The sequence below is a fragment of the Ornithodoros turicata genome, chromosome 2 (assembly GCF_037126465.1).
Source record: "Ornithodoros turicata isolate Travis chromosome 2, ASM3712646v1, whole genome shotgun sequence".
NCBI classification, from domain to species: Eukaryota; Metazoa; Arthropoda; class Arachnida; order Ixodida; family Argasidae; genus Ornithodoros; species Ornithodoros turicata.
Genome location: NC_088202.1, coordinates 122817009 through 122830626, shown reverse-complemented (window position 1 = coordinate 122830626; position 13618 = coordinate 122817009). Strand labels below are relative to the sequence as shown.

Genomic DNA, 13618 nt, shown 5'->3' with positions numbered 1-13618 from the left:
GTAGAAGGCGATGTGCCAAAGGCTCACAATGGTTGAGTTACTAGCGAGCAGGATGTGTTTATGCTGTATTCTTTACGATATAGCTAAGCAGTTATATCCAGAGGTGGATGGGGGGGGGGTTGTCCTGACCCCCTCAATTTATGTCTGTTACATGATGTTTCAATTGACCTTAGGTAGTAATATGATACGAGGCAGGACCGACCCCCCCCCCCCCCCTCCTCAGAGAAATCCTAGATCCGCCTCTGGTTATATCACACGCGCCATACACATAATGGTGGAGTCACTGCCGAACAAACTGTTTCCAACTGTTTCAGTTAGCAGATAATGAACCCATAAGCCCATTATCATTCATGTGGAACACATCAGTGGTACAGCCGACATGGTAGAAAGCGCACAAAAACACGGACTAGAAGAAGACAACAATACCAGCGCTGCAGTTGTTATTGCAGTGGCACAGAACTGCTTGCTCAGTTGATCTGAATACAAACACACCGTGTGCCTTGGTAGTTTTACTATAACAATATTGGCCTTGCCTGCATAGGTGTGCTTTGCGCTGACAGGGCTGTGAAACCTACGATGTCGCTGAAGTAAATAGTTGCGCTGTCGTAGGACTCTGCGGTCACCGTCTGACCCTTGATGAGCTGACTGGCTACCGACCTGCGACGTTTAATATGTTTTTAAGGAAATTAGGTATCTTACGTAACGTGTTTTCAAATACATGAGTACATTATTTGCATGCTACACAAAAGAAAGAATGCACCACGTGAAATATCGTCATCCGTAGGAGTCCTCGCTGGATGTCACCCAGAACTCGGGAATATGAGAGGTCAGCATGTTTATTTATATCTTTATTCAAGGTACCCCAAATGTCCTTGCGGACATTCCATGCGGGAGAAAGATAATACTGTCGAGACTCACTAACACTGTCAAGAAACTGGGAGTTGAACAAAATAGAAGTGCGCAAGCAAGCTGGTGAAGACTCGAAATGCGGAGCATATCCTTGAGCGACAGATCAATGCGACAGAAGCGCATCGAATCGAGGGGAAATCGGAATGAAGACGATGCGCCACCGTTTACATGTATGCGACAAAAGTGTACCGTATCGACTTATCCCAGCAAATCCTCTCCGACAGGACCACATCAACCAATCCACCGGCCGGGACAGTTGCGAGGAGGTGCGATAACTCGATACGATACGCTTATGTCGTATTCATGTAACCGCGGCTATAACTCTGCGCTTCCGGAACTCTGGTTTCAGTCGCCATTTCTCAAAATCTCGTCTTCTTCTTCTTCCCCCGCAGCCACCTTGGGCGTTTATTCGCCGAGCCGTGTATTCGCTATGAGTCCAAGCGCCTCCGAGTTATTATGAGAGTTCTATGTCTCCGAGCGAATAAACATAAACGTATTATTTTTAGTCCGTCCAACTCCAACATAAACGCCCCTTGGGTACTACTTCTTTGTCCTCCTTTTGTTTTTGATGCGCATCTTCCGTTTACATGCACGCTTCTTTGAATGCGCATCTACCGTTGAGTTTGAGTTTGATTATAGGGGAAAAAAAAAAAAAAACGGAAGATATTGACCGTCTACAGTCTCAATCCACGTCTCTCTGGTAGATTGAATACGATGCACTATCCGTTTACATAAACGCGACAGCAGATCGACTCGACTTGTCTTGGGCTTCCTCCTCAGACTCAAGGATATGCTTCCCATTTCGAAACTGCGAGTATTACATGACATGTCAAAGGCAAAACATGAGTACATAATATGTAAAACACACATCTCAGAGAAATTTTAGAGTGCCAGTAGCGCGGTACACTACAGTCATAGGGAGTATACAGGGTGTTTCAGTTAAATCCCCGGGCTAATTAATTCGCGAACGGGTGCACCAATCGAAGAACTTTGTTTTTACAAGTATCTGTCCGATACCACCTACAAGCTGCGCACTGTATGAACGAGTGGGAGGCGCTCATTATTTAAATAAAAATTCAAATGGGTTTCGTGAAAAAACATAATTTCTAAAGCAGGGCGCCGTTGGCATTAAAATGGGTACTGTCCCTTTTGGGACCTTCAGTGGACACATTTTAGAGAAAAATCTGCCATCGAAGCGGGTCATTTGTTGCAGTAATTAATCGGTTTCGGTTTACATATTTTTGTCGCGGCTGGTCGCAGCAAAGCGCAAAAGGGCGATATCGAACACATACTTGTAAAAAAAAGAGAGAGAGAGAAAAAAAGTACTTCGATTGGTGCACCCGTTAATTCTTTAGCCCGGGGATTTAACTGAAACACCCTGTATATGTTATCAGATACGTGCCTGGTGAATGTATGATGATCGGCAATATCGGCTACCTGGAAGACCTTTCCACTCAACAACAGTCTTACCCAAACAAATATTTCCCAAAAGTGTCAGCACGACAACAGGAACGGATAACTTTATACGGATGATCAAGCCCGGAGAAAAGTGTCGAAAAATGACAGATTGGGGAAATGAATGATGAGCACGAATCTGTGAGTGAGGAATAATCTTAACCAGGCGGCGTCTATCGAGGTTAGGAAGATGAACTTGTTGTGCGATCGACAAGACGAGGGAAAAGCGCGAGTAGCTACCGATAACGTAACCTCGCTGGTCTGTTCTGAACAGCTTCAACACTATTAGTGCACAGGTAGAGTTGAAGAGGACCCCCCACACCCCACATGCGTATACTAATCTCTTGCGCATTAGTAAGGTGTACGCTCCAGTGATGGCCAGTAGTTAACTACATGTAGTTAAACTACCCGACTGTAGTTAAAAATTAGTTATCAACTACTTGCAGAAATGTAGTGGCAACTACTAGTTAAACTACTATTTTAAGTAGTTAACTACAGTAGTTAGGTTACTGAAGGCGCCAACTACTTCCGATTTTGCCTCAAGTTTTACGGCAGGATTGTGCCTCCGACTTTAACCTTGACCTACTTGCTGGATGAGAACGGAGGTGCAGAGCAATTGTGTCCTGCATGTGTACTAAACTCTTCACTTTTAATGCTCGTCTAGTGAAGCCTCATTTGCTGTGAAATAATTGTGCAACTTAGTTTATCGCGTAGGCACAGAAAGAATCCCGCCGCAAGCTTTGTATTTGACGATCGTAGCAATGGCTTGAGCCAAAGCTTATTATTGCTCGTGATTCATATTTAGGTGTCCAAGAACACTACAAGGGATTGGTGTTGGTGGACAACGTTAACTAGTTATAGATGTAGTTAAACTACATTGCAGTAGTTAAAAAAGTAGTTTTAACTACTCCCCTGAAAAGTAGTTGAACTACTAGTTAAACTACTCAATCACAAAGTAGTTAGTAGTTATAGCTAAACTACTGTCGAAGTAGTTAGTGGCCATCACTGGTACGCTCACCTTTCCGAGGTGTCCGGGAGCCAATTTAACGTTGCGTGACAACTTGTGTCTAATATAGTCAAGAGAGCGATTTACATTACATATTAGCAGTGTTGTACCCGCTACCCAAAAAAGGTAGCGCAATACCGATACACGCTACCTGAGCAAAGAGTAACGAAATCTCGATATCGTTACACGTTCCTAAAAGTAGCGGAATACCGCTACCGTTACTCGTAAAAAGTAACGCGATACTTCATATGTGCTACTTTTTAGGAGAGAAACGAACAACATCGTTGATGACGTACTTCAAACGTCTCAAAATAATAAAATAAAACAATGTCTCAAAATAATAAATAAAACAAAAAATAATAAAATCAATCTCAAAATAATAAATCATGTAGGTCGCCTGAAGGCTGTAATTTGCAAGCCCATTCTTACAGATTTAATGAAGCCGCTTCGGTAGATATCCCGTATATCTTTTTCTGTTCCCCTAAAGCAAATAAAGCACAAAACAAGTCTACCGCTAAAAAGCTCTACAGCGTTGTTACAAAAAGAACTGAGCTTGCCCGGAACGAGAAGTTAGTAAACATACCTTGGTGTGCTTTTTGACTTTTTGACTTGGCTTTTTGCTTTTTGACAAATTGGAGTTCCTTGACGCACAGATAAGTTTTCCCACCGAGGCGCATAAAAGGCATCTAAACACCACGCTACCGTTTTCTTTCTCCTACATATACTCAAGGGTGCTTTATGTAGCAGGCCATGGTCCCTCCATTGCAGCGGACAGGAAATGGCAACACTCAAGCACCTAAGCGTATGTGCTGCAATGTGGTGCATGTGGACACAACCCTATGTTAAAAGTAGCAGTACCATAACTTATAGCTAGCGGGGACGGCTCCACAATGCAGTAGGAGCTACCTCAGATTGCGCATAACTCCAACCATACACCAAGAAGGTTAATCCCAAATAGGGAACACAGTCTTTTTGTAAGATGACGACCTGTGTGCCTTCCTTTCGGGATATATGCCCGGTCTATATGCAGAATGGGCCGTGATATTGGGCAGCTTGTTCGAAGGCAGGCAGAGTGGAGGCCTCATGATAGATCGAAGTCGAGCTGTCGCGAACCTGCGATAGGGAAGTAGCGGTAGCGGTAACGCTCAAAGATTGCGCTACCGCAAATTTGTAACGGAAATACTTCTTACGCTCCCTATTTAAAAAAGTAGCGCGATCCCTACTCCGCTACTGAAAAAAGTAACGGATACGGTAGCGCCGCTACTAGTAACGGCGCTACGTACAACACTGCATATTAGGAAGTCGATGTACTTCGTGATAGCAAAACCCCGAGACGAGGGATAAGGAGGGACATACACACACAACGTCTCAAACAAACTTATTCACGCAACATTATGTTTAAAACACACTGTGTGTTTTACATATGGCGTTGTGGAAATAAACTCATAGCTGTGTTTGGGAGCGGGGATATGTTTATTAAGAAAAAAGAACGGAAAGGTCAGACAGACAGAAGTCGGCTTGCTATTCCAAAACGAAGAAGAAAAGAAAAGGGAAAGAAAAGAGAAGAATAGGAAAAGAAGACAAGGAAAAATAAAGGAAGAAAAGGAAATGAAAGAAAAAGGAAGAACAAAAAAAAACAACAGAAAGCTAAAACTGACAGACTGACTGAAACTGATTGTTTGAGAGGTTGTGTGTGGGTCCCTCCTTGTTCCTCGTCTCGGGATTTTGCCATCATGGATACTTATGACCAGCTCACTTGCTACCTAACCATCCTTTCGGTGTACTTATTCCTAGTTAGATCGACACAGGGGAAAACGCCATGGTAACGCAAAGGAGAGAGTAAGCAAAAGGAGCAAGATGGTCTTAACCACGACGATGACAATACATGAAACTACAGTATGGTAAGATTAAGAGGCATTTTCGAAGTAGCGCATCACGAATGAATTAATGAGATGTCGTGTCGTAAAACTTAACCGTTCCACAAAAATACACATGGTCAGAGAAAACGCGCACCGTGGAGGGGAGACCATTAGGAATATCGATAATATGGATTAGAAAGAGAAGAGGGTCAAGTACAGCGCCCTCTGGAATTCCAGGGGTAACAGCAACATAATCCGAACGAAGACAAATATGCAGTTAGAAAGAAATTATAGCATTGCAGACTGCGACTAACAGGTACGCGTTATTGGATTACAAGCTAGGGGAAACGAAACGTTGCCAAGTCTAGCATCATGCGGAGCTCCTATTGTAACAACTGGTCCGCACTTTTGATGCTTAGGACGGCGAGGAGGAAACAACGACGGAGGAACAAACAAACACGACACGATCTTTCTCAAGTAGAGATCATGTCGTGTTTGTTAGTTTTCTCCAGACTTGTACAGTAACTTGGGTAGAGTATTTATGTCACGTATCTTAAATATTTCTACGATTAACTTGGTATCCTGCAAATACTTTTAACGGTCAGTATTTAGTAATCTAACTTAAATAACTTTTTCACTAAGTCCTACTTACTCTCCAAGTTATAGAGGTACTTTGAAGATACTTCTCTATGCGTGACAAGAAGGTCGAGCGAAAGATCATCCTTTTCTCGGCGATGCGGCTTTTTGAGTCTGAGATACTCGGGACGTCCACGTCCCTCTTGGGAAGCAGTAACGTCACCGCCCGGAGTTTGGGATCATGCATGAGGCGATGCGTTTTCCTGAAGGATATGAGGGTAAATCGCCGAGGCCTCTCTCAGGCAGGATAGAAGACCGATGCCTAAAGGCGTAGCGAGAGAGGGCACGTAAAATATTGATAACCCCTTTATAAGGTTAAAGAAACGATAAGGAGAAAAAAGTAAACGATAAAAAAGTAAACGTATTAAACGTAGTAAACGATATTAAAAGTAAATTATGTCGTTTCTGTAGAGCATTCGTGCGCACCTGTAGAACTTCATTTCACTACTGGGGATAATGTGTTAAGGGGAAAAAAAACGAGGCAGGCTATGGGATAGTAATTTTGAAAATGAGTTGTTCCTGCCAGATAATAAAGCTGTTTGGTAATGCCATTTTCAGCTTTACGCTCTTAGTATTTGTTTGATAGCGAATTCCAACTGCGACGTCAAAGTAACTTGCAATTCACGAGTTATTTTTAAGGGTATTTAATACTCTCGTACATACTTTTCAAGACTGGGTATTTAGTATTCCACTCAGTTGCTTCTTTCGCCCGGTACTCCGTAACTTAACTTAAATACGTTTTGTGAGAATCTTGTACAAGCCTGGTTTTCTCCGTGACTCGGGTTCTTCTCATCGTTCTTAGTCTTATACGCAGCAGATGGATCGGATCGGAAACGCACCTATTCAGCGAGCCCAACTTTTGGACGGAACAACCCAAGACGACGCAAGCACAAGCTAGCGAAAATATGAGCGACGCCAGAAAATGAGTTTTAGTATATCGTACGCTATCGCATTTGCGTACGTAAGGGATAGCGTTGGTGGTTCTGCGCACGCACAAGACACAAGCAGAGCTTCAGAGCTTTGCGCAATTGAACAGAACCACCACGCTATCGCTTACGTACGCAAAATCAACAACGTACGATCTATTACAACTCACGAACGTCAATTGCGGTACGACGTCATTGCGGCTGCGCGACAGGAGAGCATTTGATTGGTTCCACAGCCCGATTTTATGGGATTATGAAGCATATTCAGCAAACTGGTTGCGCCAAGATCTGCACGGAAATGTTAAACAAATGTAGGCGTCGCACGCGGACGCTGCCGGACGGACGCACATTTGAGTGCCACAATGCGGGCCAGTCTTAAGTAGATATTATTTTGCCAGATCCAATGTGCCATCGTCACAGAGCCAGTATGAAAGGGAACTACGGTTTCTCAGGTTATACGGATTTCTCTTCTTTTTCTGTTTTTTTTTTGTTCTTTTGCTTTGAATTATAATTCATCCAACGAACGAATAGCAACGCTTGCATACGACACCTAGGTAGATCTGACGCGGAATATGCGACCAGCCTTCGTTCGGAGATATGGGGTACGCGATTGCCTCGTCGTCCTCTTCTTTATGGCTTCAGAGCATTACATCAGAAGACTTGATGATAAGACATACATTTAGATCAAAACTTCCTGAAGAAGGCGCGAATATGTTTGCGTTTATGCGTGTCCCTTGTTTCACTTGCACGTCTAGGATGTAGGTGCCTTCCGTGGACGTCGACGAGACCCTTCATCTTTCCTGCACGTCTAGGATGTCTGAGACCACTGTCACTGTCCACTCGTATATTACACCCAATATATTTACCTAGGTAGCAGCTGGTACAACAGTTCTTCTGCCTTGCGTTTCTCTTCTAAGTAACTTGCCGTTCGTTCCTCGACTAGCTTCTCTAAGTTGTTCGCGTATTGTTCCATTCTGGATAATAAGTTGTCCAAAATGTTCACTCCCTGTCTTTCCCTGTAAGGAAAACAATTGAAAGACAAACGCTGGCGACTCTTTCGAGGCAGGCGATGTTCTTTATCGGCGATATTAAGCTTTGCGCGGAATGCAGTTTAACTTCTGAACTGCCTTAGGGAGCTTCACTTACTTGTTGAACCTCCGTATAAGAGGCTTGAGAGACTGAAAATCCGGGCGCTCCAAAGGATCCTCTGCCCAGCACTTTCGTATCATTTGAGTTACTTCTTCACTGCAAGAGTCGTTCTCAAGGAACGGTCGAAATGGAATTTTGTGACCCAGACGCACGTTGGCGACAATTTCTATGAAAGTGTGAAAAGAAACGACCAAAATAAGAACAAGAGGCTCGGGTGATCTGGCCGTTACCAGATGTATTTGCGTCCACCGCAACACCACCCTATCGCTGTGACCATCGTCGTTTGTACCGTGTGCAAGGGGCATATAAATAAAAATTATGGTACAAATTCCGTGTACATTTATAATAATAATAATAATAATATTTATTTTCGCTCAAGAGGTGAACCCGGAGATCTGGGAAAAAAGCTGCATTTGTAGCTTGACGTGTTCCAGACCCCGTCCTTCAGGTCCGGAACTTATTACATAGTGAACATGAGAGAACTGATGTTCTGAGGCTGGAACAACATAGAAGGGACAATCACATAATCCAGAAGATGTGGGTTCGAGCCCTACAGCTGGCTAAACTTTTCAGTGACTTTCATCTTTCACCATTATTACATAGTACTCATACCATGTCATCAATTCAACGTACATCACAAGACACATACAAAATAAACTAATACTTCGTACATTAATGAATTACAGTACACACCGTCTCAGCATCGCGAAGCCTATACAGAATAATTATGTGTATAAAGTTAATTAACTGGCGGAGCAAAAGGAAACTAGTTCAAGCGATCTTTATTGTGAAGGGGCTCATTATTTCATTACCCGCATCACCACCAGCAATGGGGTAGAGTATCGCCCCTGGCGATGAAACTCCCCATTCATCATCTTGCAATAAAGTTGTTGTTGTTGTTAGTTAAAGTGCTTCAACAGACATCTGACGACCGGGAGAAATATAGTCACTATACAGGGTGTCCCACCGAAAAAGGGCCAGGGGCTAAAGAAAAAACGGAGTGCACTACACATATGGAACCAACTGTACGTGCTTGGCAGTTGTGTGGTCTATCCAAAAATATTTTTTTCATCGCCCCTTGTCAATTAATTAGCGGTAATTAATTTTATAACTTTTTAATTATCGGTTTTAGCTCACAGATGTCAATGAGGAAGTTGTAGTACATGTCGAAAAAGACGCAACTGAAGTGGTTCGAGGTCGCTATGGCTTGTGGTTTTGTTTTTTCCCGGGTTTAAAAATTGGTTTTAGAAGCCGCGCGCACCACAGAGCGCTCCCCATAATTCGGCGCCCGCGCGCGACGATTGCAGTGCACTCTGATACGTGTGCCGTGAAACAGGTGAAATATCTTCCTCTTGGGTGACGTGGCTCAAGGATGGTCTCCAAGCGCTAATCTGAAGGTCAATGTACGCCGGAGGGCGCTGGAATCGTCGCCCGCGGGTGCCGGATTGTGGGCAGCGATCTGCGGTCCGCCCGGCATCTGACACCAACTTTTAAACCCGGGAAAAAACGAAACGACAAGTCATAGCGACCTCGAACCACTTCAGTTGCGTCTTTTTCGACATGTACTACAACTTCCTCATTGACACCTGAGAGCTAAAACCGATAATTAAAAAGTTATAAAAATAATTACCGCTAATTAATTGACAAGGGGCGATGAAAAAAATATTTTTGGATAGACCACACAACTGCCAAGCACGTACAGTTGCTTCCATTTGTGTAGAGCACTCCGTTTTTTCTTTAGCCCCTGGCCCTTTTTCGTTGGGACACCCTGTATACTCACAACCAAAGATAAGGGATCGTATTTAGGCTCTTTGATCCTAAGTGCCAGATACTGCGAGTCGAACGAAGAAATTGGTGACAACGTTCACGGCTGACAGTTCAGGAAGGCTACGTCAAGAACAGCGCAGGAAGCATATTGCTCATGTTTCTTGCTCAGCTTTTGTACCGTTTGGTGTTATCACGAAACAAAAAAGCAGGAATACTCTCAAAAGTTTAATGGCGAATTCTGCTTTTCGTTCAAGTGCAGAAAAGCTCCCACTGGCTCGATTGTACACGTCATGGCAAATTCGACTGGTAGTTCTCGTGCAGCGCAGTGAAGTGTGCCAGTTATGAGTAGCATGTAGAAACGCACCAAGAGCGATGGGAACGACCAATGAAACGACCTACGCACTTTGCACAAGAGAGACCACTTTAACATGCATACTAGAGCAAGCGCAAGATATTCTGCACTCCAACAACCAGTGCAATTTGCCATTACAATGGTCGCTTCAGTGGAACGTGCCTGGCGTTTCATTGGTCGTTCCGTTCGCTATTCGTTCGTTTCTACACCGGCACACTTCTACTGCGCTGCACAAAAATGACTAGCGAATTCGCCGTTAGTTGCATAAGAGATACCTGTTCCATGGTGTAAGAGATCGAAGCGTAGACACACGAAAAATATAACGCATCACAAATGAGTCGTCGTCATCGCCGTCGAAGAGTCGCCTCGAGAATCGTCTGAATGCTGTTGTATCTTTTTTTTTTTTGTGTGTGTGTGTGTGTGTCTACTATGGTGTGGACTTTATCCACCTGCTAACCTGCGTTTATGCCATTTGACCGGGTACCTGTCCTATATTATATCTTAATTCATTTGCATATGGGTAGCCTAAACGCATTTTCGCTTCTTTCGTTTGTCTTGATCATGACTATAGTGCAGTTAGGAAGAACAATATATTGTTGTTGATGTCGACATTTGTGCACCGATTGACCCACTACGCGTCCTATTCATAAACATGTCTCTCGTTCACCTCATTATAATTCTATGCCCAAAATGAAAAGTGGTTCACCAGCCTTGATAACATGGTGCTGATTGATGTTTTACTGCTTACCTTTTGGGCCCAGTTCCAAGGTAGGTAAATAAAATGGTCCTTGGCGAAGAACGATCTCGTGCGCTATAATGGCGAAGGAATAGACGTCACCCTTCTGCGTTCCAGAAGGAGGCTGCTCGCCCATGCGCTGCAGTTCAGGCGCTGTCCATAACATACCTGCGTTGAAGGACGCTCATGAGTACAAGGACTACGGTTAGCGATTACAAAGACACAATGAATAATTATATAATTTATTCGTGTTAGGGTCCCGTGGACGTAATTTCGAGGTCTTTTAACATTCCTTGCTGATCTCTTGGTGACCTCCCATCGGTGAACTCTCTCTTAGAGCGCAAGTTTTCCTCGTTTGGGTTAGCCAGCAGCCTAGGATAGCTGCTGGAGGCTCCTGCTCATATTTCACGTGGTCCAGCATCGTTGGTGCTATGACGCGGTCAATTCACTTACAGTATGCAGGAGATGTCATAAGTGCGGGGGAAAGAGTACCTGGAAAGGTAGCGCAGAGAAGTGTAGGTCGCGTGCGTTTCACTCTATTGAGATATTGTTTGAAATGCGATAGCATTTCTTTAAAGAACTTTTGAGGCATCACGCTGGTTGGAGAGGAAGACAAAGTGTGCCGCCATTACACCCGTCCGCAAATGTTCTGACATGCGCACCAAAGAGTGAACGCGTTTCGGGCGAAACCAGCGCGGGGACCTCCGTTCTTCTGCTCCAATGTTTATATACAACCCCACTTCGTTAATTGCGTTGACAATATACGAAATGTAAGAAGTGGGATGTATACGCTGCTCATCACCACAAGGCTTATCCCATTTTATTGACACCTCTGTGGGGATCTTTGATGCCCCTTGTGCGTGGAGTAAGCAGGATAGCGGAAGAAAAGCAAATGCACTTACGGCGAGCATATTCCATCATTCCTGAGGGCAAGTCAGTGCAGTTGGGAATTTTAGTGGAGTGGAAGCTACAAAAACGGTACAATTAAGGAACCCGTCAAATTGATAGCAGCGTGATGTCAGTCACTTCAAGGGAACAAGGAGATTGAATTATCATGTTTCCTGAAGAGTTATCGTGGAAGCCTTCCGTCTTACCGAAACCCCCTAATAACTCGGAGCAAATGAGCATTGTTGTTCGATTCGATCTTCATCCTCCACCCCAGGCAAGGCCTTTTTTGTTTTGTTTTGGGAGTGCGTCTTGGATGTACGGGCGTAATGTAATCCACTTGACTGTGGGTTCCACTTACGCCTCCAGTATGCGTACGAATCTTCATTCGTATCGTAGAACCGAAGTGAATGCAACCCGAAGTCTGTAATCTTGAGAACAAAGCGGCTGTCGACGACGCAGTTTGACGACTTGAGATTGCCATGACTGTGAATCTCGCTGCTGTGCAAGTATGCCATACCCTGAAATCAAACAATGCAGCCCCGTTCGTTATAGTTCACTAGACAAACATCACTTCATCAGGCGTCCCTCTGTTAATCAGCCACGGCAAGCTTAAGGAGGCGCTTCGCCCATCCAGCAAGGGACTCACTATTGAAGTCAATAACAAAATACTTTTCGGGACTCATTAGCGATGGAGTGGCTCTTTCGACGGTGTGGTTATTTCGCCTTCATCTCCAACACTTTACTTTCACAGAAAGTGTACGTGACTTTCCAAAGAGCATAATGTTCAGAATGTGCGAATGCATCAGGGCGAACGTGTTGTTGAAAGTTGCAGCTCGTGTGCAGTCCCGCGAGATGAGGTAAGTCGCAGTAGTGAGGTATTTGCTATTCCACCACCATGCACCTCCACGTTCAGTAGCTTGTTCTGCTTGGACTCAGTGCTGTCGTTATAGTGCAGATAAAGGGCCTGTCTCTTTAACCAAGTTATTTTCGCTTAGCTTTGTAAAAAGTGATGGACACGGCCGTCACTGCGGCTACCTGTATCCGGTAACCTGTATCCGGTAACCTGTATCCGGTAGCGGTACGAAGAAGATGGCTAATATGAGTCCTAAGGTATATGTATTGATATGAATATTAATGCTAATATGTATCTGTTGAAGTGGAATGTATTGTCATTGTTAATACAATCATCTACAAACTTGCAGAAGAAGTAGAAACTCCCCAATCATCAACATTAATAATAATAATAATTATAAAAAGAATAAAAATAATAATTCTTCTTCTTCTCCTCCTCCTCCTCCTCCTTCTTCGCCGCAAAGGTGGGATGTATGGGGTTTGCTAGGGGTCACGCAGTAACGTTTTCGGAAAATGCTACTTTCCGTGACAGAAGAGGGTATTGTATAGGGATTTCGTTTGATGGAAGTTCGAAATGAGGTGGAAATCAGATACTGAGCTTTCGAAAGGCACAGTGATTCACAGTCTTAATGCCATTCCATATTGAGCGCCGTGACTTCCCAGTAGCCTCTATGCCGCCCCTTGGCATGAAGCTTGGATGTTCATGATGAATTATGCAGGGCATGCACGTAAGCATACCGTGCTTTGGAAGACACCGCTAAGGTATTGATGTGCATTCAGCCGAAGGCAATTTAACATACCGCATTTTCGGGCGTCTAACGCGTGTGTTATGCAATGCCGCAAAGAAGGGAGGCCGTCATAACCCTCATCGATATCTCTAACGGAAGTGACAATTCGAAGCTGGCGTCGCGCAGTCCCTGTAGCCTCCGACGGTGTTCAGTGTGACCTTCCCTTTTTAGGGATGCACCTAGCAATATTAATACACCATGTATTAGTGACGGGTAGCTCATGCAGTAACCCTTCAACAGACTTGTACATAACGCGTTACCAGTAATTGCATTACTAGTAATCAATTTCTTTTAG

The 13618-nt window shown here is 44.1% G+C and overlaps 1 protein-coding gene across 1 annotated transcript in view; it reads right to left on the bottom strand.

Moving 5' to 3' along the window:
* Positions 1-13618, bottom strand: part of LOC135386026 (atrial natriuretic peptide receptor 1-like) — a 299570-nt gene that overhangs the window by 8826 nt on the left and 277126 nt on the right. Inside the window, exons 13-17 of the mRNA XM_064615737.1 lie at positions 12042-12201; positions 10808-10963; positions 7938-8106; positions 7658-7807; positions 534-657 (exon numbers count right to left, since the gene is read on the bottom strand). Coding sequence (XP_064471807.1) covers positions 534-657; positions 7658-7807; positions 7938-8106; positions 10808-10963; positions 12042-12201 — 759 coding nt within the window. The remainder of the gene's footprint in view (positions 1-533; positions 658-7657; positions 7808-7937; positions 8107-10807; positions 10964-12041; positions 12202-13618) is intronic.